The 20431-nt window shown below is 44.5% G+C and overlaps 1 protein-coding gene across 1 annotated transcript in view; it reads right to left on the bottom strand.

Moving 5' to 3' along the window:
• The window catches only part of LOC141111765 (uncharacterized), a 35102-nt gene extending 27490 nt beyond the window's left edge, over window positions 1-7612 (bottom strand). Inside the window, exon 1 of the mRNA XM_073603905.1 lies at window positions 7313-7612. Within this exon, the coding sequence (XP_073460006.1) occupies window positions 7313-7580 (268 nt within the window). The 5' untranslated portion in view covers window positions 7581-7612. The remainder of the gene's footprint in view (window positions 1-7312) is intronic.
• Window positions 7613-20431: the final 12819 nt, after the last annotated feature.

Here is a 20431-nt window from a genome sequence, read left to right on the forward strand (position 1 = left end):
TGGAGAGGTAAGCTGACAGACAAACATTACTGCATAACCATGACAAGCCCCTTATGCCCACTCAGCGTAACTCAAACGAGAAAGGAAAGGGATACCCAGAGCCCCACCCACTAAAGCAAGAAATGGTTCATCGTTTCCTCCACGACCCCAACCCAACTCTCGTGGACAACCACGGTTCTCCACAGAGCGATGTTTCAAGTTGCCCTTCACATAAAGTCTGCCATGGCATGAGCGCCCGGCCAAATCCCAATCCCAAGTCTTCCCTCTTTTTCCCTTTTTTTTTCTTTTCTTTTTTTTTCTCTCTTTTCTCTCTTCTCTTTGTCTCTATTACAAACTCAAATGTCTTTGTCGATAAATGATTTGCATTCTGGATCCTGTAATGATATTTCCATTTTTCTATTCTGTACAGTACTATAATCAGGATCCCCTGGTAATGGACTGTGTATTTTGGATGAGATGATTCATCTCTTTGGGTTTATATTAAATATAGCTTATCGCTTTTGTTAGTTCATATTGCATTGTATACTGTATAATTTGTAATGGAATATGCATTCCTTTCCACTTAACATGGATGTTCTCCCCTTGTAATTGGCCTTTTTCAAAAATCGTCAAATTCAATGGCCGTTCTGACCCCCAGATGTTGATTTCCGAGGGACCGGGTGTTCAGTCAGTTTGGAGGATGCGTTGCCACGTCCGGATGACGCTTGCTGCGTCACCTTCGAATTGGTGTACCCTTTGCGAAGAAGCAGAAGTGACGTTGACGCGATTGCGCGTCATGACGCATATCGCGTCACCTCCTCCCGCGCATGCGCATTTAATAGGGACGCCATCGCCATTCTTCCCGGGTTAATGCACCGTGAAGCCACGCGTTCCCTCCTCCTGGATTGCTGACCTTGGATTCTCCTTGGGAGATCTTCAACCTCTAAATATGGGACCTTGTTTGGGTTTTTGATATACAAGACAACCGAAGTAAGCATATACAGTTTTTATTCAATGTGGGGCCAGCCTTATGGGGAATAACACTCCAGACTGACCCCACTCCCCTGGAATTGAGACTCATTCTCTTCTCAGGGATTTACCATCCTTTTTTCTTTTTGCTTTCTTGTAGCCCCTGGCATCACGGACTCCATGCCCTATAGGTTATCCGTGGTTGATCTTCTTTGGATGGGAATATTGGGCATTCACATGGGGCAGGCTTCTAACAGCCTTGACAGGGTATCCATTTTCTATGGAGGAATGCTTCTGCCAAACATGCATATTTTTTGTCAGTGTTTGTTTGATGATGAATGGATGCACATTTATAGGTATGAATTTGCATTGATGTTTTACTAATATGGGCTGTTTTTTCAGAAAGTGGTATTTTCCCTGAAGAAGATTCATAAAATGAAACGCGTTGGATATCTCTTTCTGCAGCGTTCCTTATTAGAATTCACAATTAAATGGAGCAGCAAGAAGACTGGGACTACCACTTTATGTTTCTAAATAGTCTTGTGCAATGTCTGCAAATTTTATTCGTTCAGTGTGTCATGTTTACAATGTTTCAATGATGTGTTGTAATTTCAACATGAGAGATTTTTTAATAAATTTTCTATAAATAAATACAATTTTTTTTGCATAATTTATGTATATTTTTTATTGCCCATAAAATTCAGTTTTTTGAGGTTATTTACAAATCAAACGCAGACCCTTCTTCATAACAGGGCCCCTGGGCAATCAGTCAAGGTCAATGCTCACTAAAGGCAGATTCAAAAACCCTCCTCTCCAGGCCCTTCCTAGGAAGAGACTTAATTTCATTGCCATCACTTGCCACTTTTGAAGCATTTTCAGGCATGGGGCAATGTAATCAGAGAGCTTACCATGTAGGATGCTCAGGCTTTTTACTGGCCCACCATTCTCCCAACTGTGCAGAAAAGGCCTAAACCAAGACTGAAAAATACCAACCCACCCATGTGGTTCCTCTGTTACCAAAATTATGTTTCAAAAACTTCAGAGAAAAGAATACCACCGGGTTGACCATACCTAGGCCACCCACCCGCTTCTTAATGAGGTTCAGTCGGTTCCCCCATAACAGTGGGAAGAAACAGCTGTAGATTGTCGCATAGAGAGACACTGGCAAAACACAGAAAAGGCTGACATATAGAAATACCGGGATCAGGTAAGTTTTATTTATGTCAATCTTTTCCCTGTAAGAGAGTTTCCAACCCTTTCAGCTGGCAACCTTGGCATCAGCATCTTGCAGCCTGCTTACCCAATTTGCAGGGCCGTAATCACCGGGGGACCAAATTGGATGCCTAACACTTTAATTTCCTGTCTGGGCTCTGGGGAGGCTTTCACCCTCCTCTCCCATCCAGAAAACCTCACTCTTACCCTGATTGATCTTTGGGCCAGACTACTCAGCATACTGCTTCATCATCATTACCTCCTCCTCCTGCCTCCTCTGCCCCAGAGATGAAAACAGATGCGTCATCAGCATAGGCCACGACCCTCAAAGGAGGCTCACCAGGAAACCCCAAAGGCGATCTGCACAATGGTCTGTTCTCTAACCTCTGGATGAAGGGACTCAAACGGCACCCTGGACACACACAGCCAACCTCAAAGGGCCACCCGATCCAACCATTCACAAGCATGAAGTTTTCAGCCCCTCTGTATAAGGTCTTCAGCCAATCGATAAAGCCCCCCTCCAGTCCATACTTGCCAAGAAGCAGCCACAGGTACTCATGATTGACCTCATCAAAAGCTTTAGCCTGATCAAACTGCCAGCAGGAACTCTCTTCAGCCTGCAGCCCTAACACCTCTGAAAAAATGCTTCTACCCGATCCGAACAGTGCTGGGGGTGAGAAAGTAGATTGTAATATGGATGTATTCACCCCCATAGCTCTTGTTTAAATCATAATTGCACTACTATCTATCAGAGATTGGCAATACACACTGGTATCCTGTAAATGGCATGACGCCCTTTCCCTTTTACATGAACCCCTTTATTATTATTTTGGGGCTTCTTCTCAGAATCCATAAACATTCTGGTCGGTTTACTGTCTTCCAACACTAACCCCGACACCAACACTCCCTGTAGAACCAGCTCTCACATTCACCCCCGCCCTGTAACACTTATGCCGCGTACACACGATCGGAATTTCCGACAACAAATGTTCGATGGTAGCTTGTTGTCGGAAATTCCGTTCGCTGTAGGCTACCTTTTTTGTTGGCATTTCCGACAACAAAAATTTGAGAGCTGGTTCTCAAATTTTCCGACAAAAAAATCCGTTGTCGGAAATTCCGATCGTGTGTGTACATTATTGAACTTCATTTTTCTCGGCTCATCGTACGTGTTGTTTTTATTTATTGGATTTATTTCCGACGGATGTTGACTCAAACTTGTCTTGCATACACACGGTCGCACAAATGTTGTCGAAAAATTCTAATCGGCAAGAACGCGGTGGCGTACAACACGTACGACGAGCCGAGAAAAAATGAAGTTCAATAGCCAGTGCGGCTTTTCTGCTTGATTCTGAGCATGCGTGGAATTTTGTGCGTCGGAATTGTCTACACACGCTCGAAATTTACGACAACGGATTTTGTTGTCGGACAATTTGAGAACCAGCTCTCAAATTTTTGTTGTCGGAAATTCCAACAACAAATGTCTGATGGAGCCTACACACGGTCAGAATTTCCAACAACAAGCTCACTTCGAACATTTGTTGTCGGAAATTTCAACCGTGTGTACGGGGCATATCGCTAACTCTCCCATGTAACCTTCTCACACTAACCTTCCCTGTAACCGTAGTAATCCTCTCTTGACAAAACGTAACCCCTTGTCTGCATACATTCCTCACCTGCATTGGATTTCTCTACACCAAAGACTATCCTGCGCGCAAGGATACCAGTACTGAGGTCCTGGCACTAGAAGATTCTGTTTTAGAGCAATGGTGCTTAGTGTGTTTGCCGTAATACTAGTAAAAAGTAGTTTAGAGTATACAGTATGTACTTCATCAACAAAAATGATAATATATCATTGATATATCATTGGGGGTGATGCATTTTTTTTTTAATTATTTCCCCATGGCTTTACCATTATGATCAACGGCACCACCATTGGTCCCTCCACAAATGCCAGGGTACTGGGTGTAATCCTAGACTCTGACCTCTCCTTAAGCCCCCACATCCAGTCGTTGGGTACATCTTGCTGCCTCAACCTATGCAACATTTCCAGAATTCGCTCCTTTATTGACTAACGACACCACAAAACAACTTATTCACCCCTTGGTCATTTCCTGCCTTGACTACTGCAACTCACTCCCCACTGACCTACCCTTACATAGGCTATCCCACCTTCAGACTGTTATGAATGCTTCTGCTAGAATTTTACACCTTACTAACTGATCGGTGACTGCTTCTCTCTGCCAATCCCTTTACTGGCCTCCACTCTGTGTCCTCTACCCCTCTCTGCCAATCCCACCACTGGCTTCCAGTAGCCCAATGTAAAAATGTAAAATACTAACCACAACATACAAGGCCATCTATAACATCGCCCCCCAGCTTCATCACCAACCTCATCTGCAGATATCACCCAAATCGTCCTCTCCGCTCCTCCCAGGACCTCCTGCTCTCTAACTCCTTTGTTACCTCCTCCCATTCTCTCCTCCAGGACTTCTCCAGAGCTTCTCCCATCTTCTGGAACTCCATGCCCAAGTATGTCCGGTCAGCCCTTACCCTGTCCGCCTTTAGATGATCCCTGAAAACTCACTTATTCAGGAAGGCCTACCCCACCTCCATTTAAGGACCGTCCCCGGGCCACCTCAATCAGATATTACCTTTTGTACCACCTCCCCCTCTCTTTAGATTGTAAGCTCCATGAGAAAAGGCCATCCTGTCCCCTCTGCATTGAACTGTATTATAATTGTTCTGTCCCCCCTCTACACTGTAAAGTGCTGCTCAAACTCTTGGCGCTATATAAATCCTGTATAATAATAATAATTTCAAAATAATATATTAATTAGTATATTTTTATATAATTATGTCAACCATAATTACCAATACTAATATAGTATTGATGGTATAGAAACACAGAAGTGTGACAGCAGAAATAATACCATCAAGTCCATCAAGTCTGCCCATTTTTTTATTTATTTATGCTTTTAAAATTTTTATCTGTAATAAAAGTATAAAAAAAAAAACAGAATAATAATGGCAGACAGAATAGCAAGTTTTTTGTTTTTTTTTTTTCAAAATTTTTTTCTGAGTAGAGATCTCCGGCCAAAAAGTAAAAAAATTAAAAAATAAATAAACAGAAAAATGACGGCATACCAAGGGGTCCATTAAGTTTGCCCACTTTTTTATTTTTTTGCTTGTTTGTTTTTTTACTTTTTGTTTTGTTTTGTTTTTTATTTTTTTCAAACAAAATTCTGAGTATAGATCTCAGACAAAAAATTAAATAAATAAACATAGAAGGGTGATGGCAGACAGAATACCGAGTGGTCCAATTAAGTCTGCCTCTTTTTTTTCGTTTTGTCTATTTGAGTATTGATCTTGGACAAACAAAGTTTAAAAAAATAAATACAGTGCCTTAAAAAAGTATTCATACCCCTTGAAATTTTCCACATTTTGTCATGTTACAACCAAAAACGTAAATGTATTTTATTGGCATTTTAAGTGATAGACCAACACAAAGTGGCACATAATTGTGAAGTGGAAGGAAAATGATAAATGGTTTTCAAAATTTTTTTACAAATAAATATGTGAAAGGTGTGGGGTACATTTTTATTCAGCCCCCCTTTACTCTGACACCCCTAACTAAAATCTAGTGGAGCCAATTGTCTTCAGAAGTCACCTTATTGGTGAATAGAGTCCACCTGTGTTTAATTTAATATCACTATAAAGACAGCTGTTCTGTGAAGCCCTCAGAAGTTTGTTAGAGAAGCTTGTGGCCAGTACACACGATCCGAAAATCGTACAAAAAATACTGCTTTCGAAGCGATCGTACGATAATCAGAACGTTAGTACAGAGCTTTCGAGAGCCGATCATGACAGTTCATCCAATATTATCTGATCAGACAAGCAACGAAAATTATTCTCATACGATTCCAGATCATATGATTTTCGTTTAATCAGTACAGTTGTTGTCCGAAAATACAGTAGAAATACACGACAACCTATGACATCACTTCCGATTTTTTATTCTGTCGTACGAGAATTTTCGGAACTTTAGTAAGCTCTTCATGTTCGATATACGACTAGCATGCAAATAAAAAAAAAAAAAAAAAAGGACAATTTATCGTCCGATTTTCAGATCGTTTGTACGGGGCATAAGTGAACAAACAGCATCATGAAGTTCAAGAAACACACCAGACAGCTCAGGGATAAAGTTGTAGAGAAGTTTAAAGCAGGGTTAGGTTATAAAAAAATATTCCAAGGTACGTCGTTGGTTGAAACGTGACAAAATGTGGAAAATTTCAAGGGGTATGAATACTTTTTTCAAGGCACTGTAAATAAATTAAAAAACAGGGCAGACTTGATGGACCACTTGGTCTTTTTTTCTGGTATACATACAGTATGCCTAATCAATACCAAGTGGCATTGATAATTAATTTTATTGTAAAGGGTGCCATTAGATAAATGATTGTAACATAGTAGTGTGGGTTATGCCGCGTACACATGATTGGATTTTTCCGACAACAAATGTTGCATGTGAGCTTGTTGGCGGAAAGTCCGACCGTGCGTACGCTCCATCGGACAATTATTGTTGGACTTTCCGCCAACAAATGTTGGCTAGCAGGTTCTCAAATTTTCCCACCAACAAATGTTTGTTGTCGGACTTTCCGATCATGTGTACACAAGTCCGTCGGACAAAAGACCACCCATGCTCGGAATCAAGTACAAGCCGGAAGCGCTCGGTCTTGAAAAACTAGCGCTTGCAATGGAGAGATATCACGTACGTCTTGTATGTCACCACGTTCGTAATTGTTGGCCAACATTTGCGTGACTGTGTTAATGCAAGACAAGTTGGAGCCAACATCCTTCGAAACAAAAATCCACGGTTTTGTTGTCGGAAAGTCCGATCGCGTGTACGGGGCATTAGTATGTCAAGTGGCCTTTGGTGTACATAAAACGAGATTGTGATGCCCTTCAGAAGCAGGGACTGATCACTACATGGATCAATGTTCTCTGTAAAGGGCTGCTAAAGATTTGCCAGCGCTTTTTAAGTAAAAAAGCACCGTGCTTCGTAAAGTTGGGCATTGTGCCGTACTTTACTTTGAACCCATACGTCTGACAATCGGCATTTATTTGGGGGAAATTGGCACTTTCCATTTCTTACCTTCAATGTCTTGCCCAACCCACCAACTTGTTCCATTCAGGTGATCCCTCAGAAAGGTCAAGACCGAATTTTCAGACGCAATGGCCAGCTGCCCTCCGCAGTTGGAGCAGGACTCCCTTGCCCTCCAGAAATCAGTCCCTTGATCCACCAAGCGATAGCAGGAACCCAAAAACACAAATGCTGGCCCCGGGCATGGCGTGGAGTCACAGATACCCAGCTGGCAGCATCGGAAAAGTGCACAGATCAGCAGAGCGGGAATTACAAGCATCCTAATCTGGACGGAGGATTTCCCATACAGTAACCGTCATCTGGAAGCCCAGGGAGCAAAATGTGAGATGTATTTATGAAAATCAGGTAATAAGGATAGCAAGCAGAAGAGGAGGGAGATGTAAAGATCCTCATCGCCCATCCAAATTCTGTACACTCCAAACAGAGAGAGTTATTATGGCCGTGTGAGGCCGAAAGTCATTATTCATCACTAAGAACAGCACTTGCAAATAATCCCCTAATTGCATTTCTTATAAATATTCAGTATTTACTTAGTTCCAACCTATTAGGCTTGGCTTTACTCTCAGAGAACATATTATGACATCCATTATTGTAAGGACCATAAGTAGCATGCTCATTCAAGAATTCCTACATACTGTATGTTACAATCTGACAATCAATTCAATTGTTTATTATTCTAATCCAATTAATATAACTCAGCATAAGAAGAGGATTTATACTCACCTGTCCTGCTGTAAATTCTAAGGATCTTCACTCCCTTGCAGAACATTAGAATCATTACAGTTCATCTGGAAAGTATTCACAACGTTTCTACATTTTGCTATGTTACAGCCTGATTCCAAAATGAATTAAATTCATTATTTTCCTCAAAATTCTACAAACAATACCCCATGATGACAACTTGAAAGAAGTTTGTTTGAAATCTTTGCAAAAATTCCCATGTACATAAGTATTCACAGCCTTTGCCGTGACACTCGGAATTGAGCTCAGGTACCTCCTGTTTCCGCTGATCATCCTTGAGATGTTTCGACAACTTGATTGAAGTCCACCTGTGGTAAATTCAGTTGATTGGACATGATGTGGAAAGGCACACGCCTGTCTATATAAGATGCTACAGTTAACAGTGCATATCAGAGCACAAACCAAGCCATGAAGTCCAAGCAATTGTCTATAGACCTCTGAGACAGGCACAGATCTGGGGAAGGGTACAGAAAAATGTCTACACCATTAAAGGTCCCAATGAGCACAGTGGCCTCCATCATTCCTAAATAGGAGAAGTTTGGAACCACCAGGACTCTTCCTAGATTGGGCCGCCTGACCAAACTGAGTGATCGGGGGAGAAGGGCCTTAGTCAGGGAGGTGACCAAGAACCCGATGGCCACTCTGACAGAGCTCCAGTGTTTCTCTGTGGAGAGAGGAGAACTTTCCAGAAGAACAACCATTTCTGCAGCACTCCACCAATCAGGCCTGTATGGTAGAGTGGCCAGACAGAAGCCACTCCTCAGTAAAAGGCACATGACAGCCCACCTGGAGTTTGCAAAAAGGCACCTGAAGGACTCCCAGACCATGAGAAACAAAATTCTCTGGTCTGATGAAACAAAGATTGAACTATTTGGCCTGAATGGCAAGCGTCATGTCTAGGGGAAACCAGGCACCGCTCATCACCTGGCCAATATCATCCCTACAATGAAGCATGGTGGTGGCAGCATCATGCTGTGGAGATGTTTTCTAGTGGTAGGAACTGGGAGACTAGTCAGGATCGAGGGAAAGATGAATGCAGCAATGTACAGAGACATCCTTGATGAAAACCTGCTCCAGAGTACTCTGGACCTCAGACTGGGGTGAAGATTTCTCTTCCAACAGGACAGCGACCCTAAGCCCACAGCCAAGATAACAAAGGAGTGGCTATGGGACAACTCTGAATGTCCTTGAGTGGCCCAGCCAGAGCCCAGACTTGAACCCGACTGAACATCTCTGGAGAGATCTGAAAATGGCTGAGCACCAACGCTCCCCTTCCAACCTGATGGAGCTTGAGAGGTCCTGCAAAGAAGAATGGAAGAAACTGCCCAAGAATAGGTGGACCAAGCTTGTAGCATCATACTCAAAAAGACTTGAGGCTGTAATTGGTGCCAAAGGTGCTTCCATAAAGTATTGGGCAAAGGCTGTTAAAACGAATGTACATGGGATATTTTTTCGTTTTTTTTTTTTTTTAAATTTGCAAAGATTTGAAACAAACTCCATTCACCTTGTCATTATGGGGTATTGTTTGTAGAATTTTGAGTAAAATAACAAATTTAATCTATTTTAGAATAAGGCTGTAACATAACAAAATGTGAAAAAAGTGAAGCGCTGTGAATACTTTCCTAATTCACTGTATACCCAACACATTCTGATGCCTGGACCCCCACTGCGCACTGTGGTTCCTTCCATTGTCCTCTATGTCACTACAGCACACACTAGTGTTGTAGGAGTCAGGGGAAGAAACCACTGCGTGTGGCAGGGGATGCAGTCATCTAAAACTTCTAGATGTGTCCAATGTGTACAATCGTAGAACAGCACGGAGATTCTGGAAAGAGTGGCAAAGAAGGTGAGTATAAAGCCTCTTCTTTTGCATTTCCTGTTTGTTTTTTTGTGAATTTATAACAAAAATACTGAATGGGATGTTTAACCACTTAAGGACTGAGCCTCTTTCTGAGATTTGTTGTTTACAAGTTAAAAACATTTTTTTTGCTAGTAAATTGCTTAGAACCCCCAAACATTATACATTTTTTTCTAACACCCTAGAGAATACAGTGGCGTTCGTTGCAATACTTTCTGTCACAGCGCAGCGGTCTTACAAGCGCACTTTTTTTGGAAAAAATACACATTTTTTAATTAAAAAATAAGACAACAGTTAATATAGCCCAATTTTTTTTTTAAATTGTGAAAGATAATGTTACGCCGAGAAAATTGATACCCAACATATCATGTTTCAAAATTGCGCCCGCTCGTGGAATGGCGACAAACTTTTACCCTTAAAAATCTCCATAGGCGACGTTTAAAAAAATTCTACAGATTGCATGTTTTGAGCTACAGAGGAGGTCTAGGGCTAGAATTATTGTTCTTGCTCTACCGATCGCGGCGATACCTTATGTGTGTGGTTTGAACACCGTTTTCATATGCGGGCGTTACTCACGTATGCGTTCGCTTCTGCACGCGAGCTTGGCGGGACGGGGCGCGCTTAACATTTTTTTTTCTTATTTATTTTACCTTTTATTTTTTATTTTTACACTGTTCTTTTAAAAAAAAATTGTGTCACTTTTATTCCTATTACAAGGAATGTAAACATCCCTTGTAATAGAAAAAAAGCATGACAGGACCTCTTAAATATGAGATCTGGGGGGTCAAAAAGACCTCAGATCTCATATTTACACTAAAATGCAATAAAAAAAAAAAATTAAAAAAAAATTTTCATTTAAAAAAAAAAACAAAAAAAAACAATGGCCCTTTAAGAGCTATGGGCGGAAGTGAAGTTTTGACGTCGCTTCCGCCCTGTAATGGTATGGAGATGGGTGGGGGCCATCTTCTTCCCCTCACTCGTCTCCATACCACACACGGAAGAGGACCCGATTGCCTCCGCCGCTGCCGACGGCTCCGGGAAGCGGCGGGAGGGCGGGAGATAAAAGTGATCTTGCGGTGAATCCACCGCAGAGACCATGATTATGGGAAACCGAACTGCCCGCTGAAGAAGAGGATACCGGGGTTATGACAGCTAGCTGCTACCATAACAAAGATACCCCTCTTCAAACAGCCGACATATATCGGCGTGCGCCGGTCCGGAATTGGTTAAGGTACCACATGATCAATATGCAATACAGCCAAATCTAAATTCTCATAACTTATATTTTTACACCATATAAAAGTATTATATATATATATTAAAAACAAGTCTCATCTAGTAATACCATTTGCAATCATATTTTTTCAAAAGACACTATATTGCCAAAAGTATTGGGACGCCTGCCTTTACACACACATGAACTTTAATGACATCCCAGTCTTAGTCCATAGGGTTCAATATTGAGTTGGCTCCGCCCTTTGCAGCTATAACAGCTTCAACTCTTCTGGGAAGGCCGTCCACAAGGTTTAGAAGTGTGTCTATGGGAATGTTTGACCATTCTTCCAGAAGAGCATTTGTGAGGTCAGGCACTGATGTTGGATGAGAAGGCCTGTCTCCCAGTCTCTGCTCTAATCGTCCCAAAGCTGTTCTATCACAGCTTCACTTGCGTGACATTAGCGAATTAGTGTTCGCTAATGTCTTCCTGCCTCTCCTCCCGACCAATCAGGGAGCGGGCCCTGAAACCCGATTGGCCGAGAGTCCTAAGACCCAAATGGCTGGGAGTCCTAAGACCCAATTGGCCGGGAGGAGAAGCGACTGCCGGGACTCGGAAGGCGATGCAGGGGGGAAGCCGCCAAAGCTGCGAGCTGGATGGGGTGAGTGCGGGCCTGGTGGGCGGCCTGGCAGGCGACGGGTAATTGAGCGAGCGAGTGGGGCGGGGCGGGCGAAGCGGCGATCGAGCGATCGATCGAGCGACTGGGGCGGAAAAAATTTGAGCACCAGCCGCCACTGTGAGAGTGACTCTCGGAGAAGTCAAGCATGAAATAGAAAAAACCTCAGTCCATGAATTAAAAAGTATAGTGCTGTAGACGATGAGCGGGTCACTTTGTCGGTGTATTGAGGTAATTATGACTGTCACTCAGGAGGATATTAGGCTTGCGTGCATAGCACCCGTCCTCTGTACAGTGCTGGATGTTTGCGCTGTGTGTTTACTCAGGGTTCAGCGCACAGTTCACCCTCATCAAGTTATTGTGTGTTTGTACGCCGTGTTTACTCTTATTTGAATTCCTCGCCTTACATTTGCAAGCCGATCAGCTGGTCTGATCGTCATGCGTCACGTAGGACTGCTGGGGATGCCCTGCGCTCTTTGTATCCTAGTTAGGGCTTCTCATTTTACTTTCTCATATTTTGTCTCCGTTTTTATGAGTTGGACCTAACTGACATTTGCGGTTGATGGGAGGCCGTAAAAATAGGCAGTTGAGCATGGCTTTGCCGCAGGCCCCCTCCCCCCACTTCCCCCCTTAAAGTGTTACTAAACCCACAACAGTAAAATCAGTCTGTATATGCAGTAAAGCGTGCTTGTTATACTCGCTGTGGAACCTAAGGGGTTAATCCTCCGCATTGTGTAAAAAGGCTGTTTGAAGGCTTTGCATGAAATCAGGCCGAGACAGAAGTACAGTTAAATCACACTTGTTTAATATTAAAAGTAAAAGGAACAAACTTAGTCAAAACATAGCCAAAGTTCAGTAACCGGAACGGATAGTCAGCCAAGACAGAAGTCAGGGATCAATGTAGTAGAACAGCAAGCAGGACCTGGAGCCAGAAGGGATGTCAGCAAAGCAAGTCTTGAACAGGATCGCAGGAGATAGTTTCTGTGATGTTGACCAAAGCAAAGGCAGAGATGCTTTGGGCTGGACGGCTTAAGTAGGCAGGACTGACGAGCAGGATATCATCAACAGCTGAGTAACTGTGGAGAGATAGGAGCTGGAAATTAGCAGACAGCTGAACGGCCAGCTCAGAAAAGGAAGGGTTGAGCCCAGCCCTGACAGTCTTCTATCATCCTTCCCTTCTTCCAACATCCCCAAACCATCTCCTGATAGAACAGAGGCTAAAGGGACACTCTGCACATGCTCAGTTTGGTGTGTATTGCTAGAGAGTTTTTTTTTTTCTTGGGAGGGTGCATGTGGTCAGCACAGGGCCAATCAGCACTGTCCAGACAGAAAGACAGGGGTCATGCAGCCTCATAGGACAGTCAGAGTAGAATGAAAACTCTTCCTGCAAGCTTTAACAAAACACTGATAGAAGTCACAAGACTGCTATATACTGCTGATGAGAAAAGGTATTTAGCAGTTTATATTTACTAAAATAATTGCAGAGAAAGCCTTCGACAGGCTTGGCTGGCCATGGTTCATGTTTGCGACCCTTCACTCGGGTCGGTGTCAAAGGTCCTTTTCTGCAAGCCGTTACCCATTTATACTCTTCCCCCTCGGCTTTAGTTAGAACTCGGTTTGCCACTTCCCCCATTTTCCCTATTTCCAATGGAACTTGGCAGGGGTGTCCCCTTCCCCCTCTCCTCTATGCGCTTTGTATTGAGCCTTTGGCAGCCCATATTAGACAGAATCCAAACATCCATGGTATCCCAGTTCGTCTTAGAGACTTCAAGGCTTTCCATTTTGCAGACGATGTCTTGCTCACACTCACGCAACTACGTGTCTTCCTCCCAAACCTTCACAAGGAACTGGATCGCTATAGTTCTCTTTCGGGTTACAGAATGAATACCTCTAAGACAGAGGCCCTTCCCCTCAACATTCCCCACCAGACATTATCCCACCTCTCCCAATCATTTAACTACTCTTGGAGGACCTCCACTCTAAGATATCTGGGTGTTAATCTTACACCCTCCTACGACACTCTTTATAAAGCCAACTTCCCTCCATTATATACTTCGATTAAAGCCTCTCTTGCCAAGTGGAGAGCCCAGAAGTTGTCTCTTTTTGGTCGCATGACAACCATTAAGATGGCGATTCCGCCCAACCTTCTCTATCTTTTTGAAACGTTGTCTATTTCCATACCCATCCTCACATTTTAGATCTCTCCAAGGCGACTTACTCAATTTTTTCTGGAACTACAAACGACGCCGTATTGCTAGGTCCACCCTTTATGCCTTTCCATGATCAAGGAGGTCTCGCCTTTCCGAACATAGCCAAGTATTACTTGGCAACTCAACTACGCCCTCCCGCTACCCTTCATGCCTAGAACCGCGGGACACAAATTGAGAAACTGTGGTTAGCCCCGGTCCATCCAGACATCCATGCTATGGAGCACTGATGTCCCACCTAAAACCTTACCATTGCTGGGACCTATGAGACCTAGAAACCTTGTGTGGACTCTCTGGCGCCTCGCCAAATCGTTGTACCCACTTATCTCCTCTACCTCATTGGCAACCTTTTTTGTTCACACCCAATATCCCAGACAGTTTAACCTCGTAGATGTCTCATTTCTGGATGGAAAAGGCCCTATTTCACTTTGGTCAGTGGGTGGATCCTAGAACCAGAACGATTTGCAGGAAGCCTATAACCTGCCCAGACAAGCCTTTTATAGTTACTTACAAATAAGACATTTTGCACAGTCCTTAGTGACAACCCTCCAGTTCTCCCCCCTGACGGAATTCGAGAAAATCTGCTTAGAGGGCTCATCGACCAAAGGGTATGCTCTCCCGTACCTATCAACTCATAACCGCAGACTTATCGCTGTCCGGGCCTCGGCATGCCTATATGCACCAGTGGGAGCAGGCCTTGGGTGAGGAATTTTCCTTGAAAACGTGGCAAATTATCCGGTCACTGGCCTCCAAGAGCTCCATTTTTACCTTGTATAAAGAGAACCAATATAAGATCCTCTATCATTGGTATAAAACTCCAGACCTGCTCCATTCCATATATACCTCTGCCGACTGCCGGTGCTGGCGCTGTGGACATAGGTACGTTTGTACGTTGTACCATATTTTCTGTACGTGCCCTTTGATCATCCCCTACTGGCGGATGGTCCACTGTTTACTCCATTCCGTCTTTGGTCCCTGGGTGCCTTTCAATCCTAAAACCTTCCTTTTGGGCCTTCCACCCCCTTCTCTCTCTAAATTAGCTAGAAAACTTCATGCACGCGTGTTTACTGCTGCACGCTGCTTAGTTGCCCTTAAGTGGAAGAAACGGTACCCTCCCTCTCTGATTGATTTGCACTCCAGGATCCGGGACGTGAAACAGATGGAACACCTGACTGCTTAGTTGAACGATTCTCTCGATGCTCACAATCGGGTCTGGGAATTGTGGGGCCAGTTAGAATCTCCTTCAACCTGAGTCTCCCTACATTGGAGATGCCCTGAGTGGGCAGTGACTTGGGATTCCGGTGGGTTCCTGACATAGGTGGGTGCTCTATCTTCTTCTTCTTTTTTATTTCTTTTCTGTTCCCCTGTATTTTCTATTTTTTTTTTTTTAATACTATGTTCGTTTCAGTGCCTCTTTGCATTCGCAGGATTAATATGCCTTACCCTAATTTCATGAGCAATTGCAACGCAGCCATACGGGGTTGTACAGAACCTTCTTACGTGCTGATTTTTTTTGGGCATGTGTGCAGATGTGCCAAGGGGCTCTGCCAAGTCCCAAAGGCTAAGCAGAGCCCTTTGCCACATCTCTGCATGCACAGGACCATTAAAAATTGAGGCAGCAGCAGGGAGGGGGTGAGGCCATCAGTAAGGGGGGCCGAAAGTTCCTCTTTAAGGCACTGTCACCTTATGGCAAGCAGTGTGTTACTGGCAGGATTGCCAGGGGTAATTAGAAACAGAAATCCTGAAAAACGAATATAACCATCAACATTACAAGAATATGTAAACCTAAAATTTCATGTGCCTGCTGTACCATTTATTTGTGTTAAAAAGTATCCTTCCTTTTTGTGAAATACCTGGTGTTCCTGGCAATCTTCCTGCTTTCCGATGGCAGACTGACCACACTAGGCATGAGAGCTCAACCATCCCAGCATGGTCAGTTATCTTACTATTCTGGGAGAACAGCCTGCCTGTCTTCCAGTGATCAGACTTGTGCTGACATGCAACCCTGTACAGCCATTCAGTGTTCTGATGTTTCTCCACCCCCAGCTCTCTAAGCCTCTACTGCAGCTGAGAACAGAGATTACCATATATACTCGAATATAAGTCGATCCGAGTATAAGTCGAGGCCCTAATTTACCACAAAAAAATGGGAAAAACTTAGTGACCCGAGTATAAGACAAGGGTGAGAAAAGCACAGCTACTGTAAGTGGAAAAGAGGGTCAACAATGCCCATTTGCAGCCTCACTGTGCCCATTAGCAGCCTCACTGTGCCCATTTGCAGCCATAGGTCCTCCGAACTTCAAACTCGGTAGTTAAGGGTTCCTAGATGCCCCCTAGCTGCAGCCAAAATTTGGGGTCTCCGGACCCAAAGGGTCCCGAAATTACATTGCTGCAGATGGACACAGTTGACTGACTTTGGGGCCCCGTATCTCGGGGCCACTTAGAGCTACGAACCCCAAATTTGGTGTGCAAACCCAGTGGAACTAGCAAAAAATATCCAAAGCTGGAGTTTCTAGCAGCAAGTGGCCCCGAGATACAGGGCCCCAAAAATCGGTTCAGAAAATGTCAAGCACTTTTCTGCAGCAGAGAATGACATTTTCTTAACTGGCTTTGGGGCCCCTTATCTCGGGGCCACTTGGTGCTAGGACCCCGGCTTTGGATATGTTGTGGTACCAGTTCCACTGGGTTTACACACTAAATTTGGGGCTCCTAGCACCAAGTGGCTCTGAGATACGCGGCCCCAAAGTCGGTTCAGAAAATGTCAAGCACTTTTCTGCAGCAGAGAATGACATTTTCCGAAACGATTTTGGGGCCCCATATCTCGGGGCCACTTGATGCTAGGAACCCCAAATTTGGATATGTTGTTGTTCCACTGTGTTTGCACACCAAATTTGGCGTTCCTAGCACCAAGTGGCCCTGAGATACGGGGCCCCAAATTCGGTTTGGAAAATGAAATTTTTTGCTGCAGAAAAGTCGAGGGGGGCACTTTCAGCACAAAAAAATGTGCTGAAAAACTCGACTTATACTCGAGTGTATACAGTATCTGATCATTTATAAAAAAATAAATAATAATAAAATAAGCTGTATATATATATATATATATGTATATATTAAAATTTGGGTGGGAGCTGCCAAAGTTTACTTTTCCCATTAACAAGCTAGTGATTGGTTGCTCGGAACGCCTAGAAACCAATCACCAGCTTGCTTATAGGAGAAGCCAAAGCAGGAGTTCCACGCGTTTTTTAGTTTATTAAAAGTCAGCGGCTACAAAAAGTGTTGCTGCCGACTTTTAATAAACAGACACTCACTTGTCCCTGCGGTCCAACGATGCGGCTGCCCGGAGCCTCGCTCCTTTCCTCAGCGCCGTCATAGCAACTGTGGGCACCCGGCCATGACAGCTTACGGCTTCACGACCGGGCACACACTGCGCATGCGCGAGTCGCGCTGCGCTCTGCTATTGGCCAGCCAATCTTCTGGGACTTGTGTTGTGCCCCTGCTTTTAAGACCTCATACCCATGGATATAACTCCATTCGTCCCTCTTTTGGATACACGTGTTTCCGTCTATCTTTTGGGTCCGATGTATACTGTATACTGTGGATGTGAATAGCTTGTGTACACATTTCTTTATACCATAATTATTTATATAGCACGGACCTTTACATTAGAACCTGATGTGGAATTCAGGAAATGTGATGTCATAAGGTTACTATTATCAAGGGCTGGTTTGTTGGAGTGATTTGTGTTTATTGTAGTGTCTTCATATGACTTATACTAACCGCAGTAGGTGTCTCTACTTATATGCAAATATGGCCTTAGTGCTGCAGGTTTGATGATTTGTGTGCGTGGTTTTTTTTTTTGTTTCTGTCTGAATTGCAGTTTGTATTTCATCTGTTTTATCTGCCTATTTCTTAAATTTCTTATATTTGTTAATGCATATGATACCAAAGTGATGCACATGTTGTTTTATTTATTTTTTTGTGAATCTATTTGCATTATTGTAATTCAAAAATATATTATTATTATTTAGATTTTTTTTTTTAATGCAAGACAGTCTATTTCCATTATTGCAGTTCAAAAATATATTATTATGATGTAGCACCCTGGTGTTTAGGAAGGGTTGCTCACAATTTTTGTCTAAGTGTCCTGGCTAATTGTTAGAAGATCCACTAACTTTTCCCTAAATCTGGGTTTGATGCACTTTTCTCTTTTTTTGTCACTGGGTGGCACTGTTGCCGGTGACATTGGATTGACATAGGGGCATAGCAAAGCCAGATCATGAATGGATGGGGTGTCTCAGCCAATTGGCAGGGGTCTTTAGTCCCTTGGCCTACTGGGAGAGCCTATTTGTTTGGGAGGAGGGCTGGTGTTACCACTAGGCAAACTAGGCAGACGCCTAGGGCGCCCGGCCACTGGTGTTCCTACTCTCTTCTCTCTGCAGCAAGCAACTAAGTCTCAGCATCAGCAGGCAGTCGCCGCTCCGCTCGCACATAGTGTCAGAGGCGCAGCGGTGGCGGAGGACTGTGTCTGTGTCCCGACTCCCGAATGAATGGAAGCAAGCAAACATTCATTGATGAGCACTGGTGAGGCTGCATTGATGGGCACTGGTGAGGCTGCATTTGATGGGCACTGGTGAGGCTGCATTTGATGTGCGCTGGTGAGGCTGCATTTGATAGGCGCTTCATTAAAAAGTTGGGGTATACATGAGCAGGGCAAAGGGGGTGGAGTCAGGGGTGGAGCCAAGGGTGGCAAAATGAGGTTTTGCCTAGGCTGTCAAAAATCCTTGTACCAGCCCTGGAGGCAGGTGATCGCTGTTCTGTGCCACCCGGACGGCTGTGTGGGTGGACGTGTGTTAGAATGCTCCGTGGGTTGCTAGGCCAGAAGCCTGAGGCCTATCCCGGGAGTACCTTGCTGCCAGGCTGCCTGAGGCCTATCCAGGAGTAGGAGAAGCAGTGCGGGGTTGGGAGTCCAACCAAGTTGCAGAGGTTCAGCCGGACAGGAAACCAAGTTGTTGCTATCTGGAACGATCATTCCTGGTTGCCGGCGGCAATCACGGAACTAGGGTCGCCACCTGTCTGAGATTCACAGTTCGGGTTTGGAATCATGCGTCTGGGTTTCAGATCACCTGAAACCCGGACACATTATTCAGACAGGACTATGGCTTCCGAGCAGGGTTGCTGGCTGCAGTTGTGTAAGCCGAGAGTCTGTCTGTTACACTCTCTTTCGCACTGCCCAAAGCCAACACTAACAATACCCCGGTGCTGGAAATTTGAAGTCCAGCAGCCTCAGATACATCTGGATGAGAGGTGCTGACTGCCAACATGTGAGTGAGCTCCCCATCCATCCATCCATCCCTGTCTGTGACTCAAGTCTCCCCCCTTCTCTCTCCTGCCTCTGAGTGAGTACACTAAGCTAAATCAGGGTTCTCAGAGCACCCCTTACATCAGAGTTCCCCTTTAGATCCGAGTTCTCAGTGCCCCCCCCTTAAATCAGGGCTTCCAGAGCATCCCTTATGTTAGAGTCACCAGAGTTCTCCCTTACATCAGAGTCTGCCGAGTCCCCCAGAGGGAACTCTGCGAGTTCAGATGTAAAAGGTTAACTCTGTGGACTCTGATGTAAAGGGGGACTCTTGTGATTAACTTAATATGATTAGAAATGTTATTTAATTGCAAAATACATATCTGTATCATTTATACTATTAAAAAAAAAATTGCTGTGCGCCGCTAAAGTGTTCGGGTTTGATTTGAAGAAAAGGTGGAAACCCTACACGGAACAAGGCCAGGGGTACAAGGGGAGCAGCCGCCACTAAGGGACCGTCTCTCCTGTTATCAGAGGCCAGTTTATGGAAGTCTGAAAGAAGTACCGGAGCAGCCTTTTTCACTAGCCGGGGGACGGTGAAGAAGTGGGAAAGCCTCAGCAAGTGCCAAGCCAGGGACCCAGTGGGTTAGCGGGGGTGACGCTTGAGGAGTATACAGCGGGTTAGCCGGGGTGACGCTTGAGGAGTATACAGCGAGTTAGCCGGGGTGACGCTTGAAGAGTATACAGCGAGTTAGCCGGGGTGACGCTTGAGGAGTATACAGCGGGTTAGCGGGGGTGACGCTTGAGGAGTATACAGCGAGTTAGCCGGGGTGCCGCTTGAGGAGTATACAGCGGGTTAGCGGGGGTGACGCTTGAGGAGTATACAGCGGGTTAGCGGGGGTGACACTTGAGGAGAATACAGCGGGTTAGTGGGGGTGACGCTTGAGGAGTATACAGCGGGTTAGCGGGGGTGACGCTTGAGGAGTATACAGCGGGTTAGTGGGGGTGACACTTGAGGAGTATACAGCGGGTTAGCGGGGGTGACGCTTGAGGAGTATACAGCGGGTTAGCCGGGGTGCCGCTTGAGGAGTATACAGCGGGTTAGCGGGGGTGACGCTT

This window comes from Aquarana catesbeiana, linkage group LG11 (assembly GCF_042186555.1).
Source record: "Aquarana catesbeiana isolate 2022-GZ linkage group LG11, ASM4218655v1, whole genome shotgun sequence".
In the NCBI taxonomy this organism is placed as follows: Eukaryota; Metazoa; Chordata; class Amphibia; order Anura; family Ranidae; genus Aquarana; species Aquarana catesbeiana.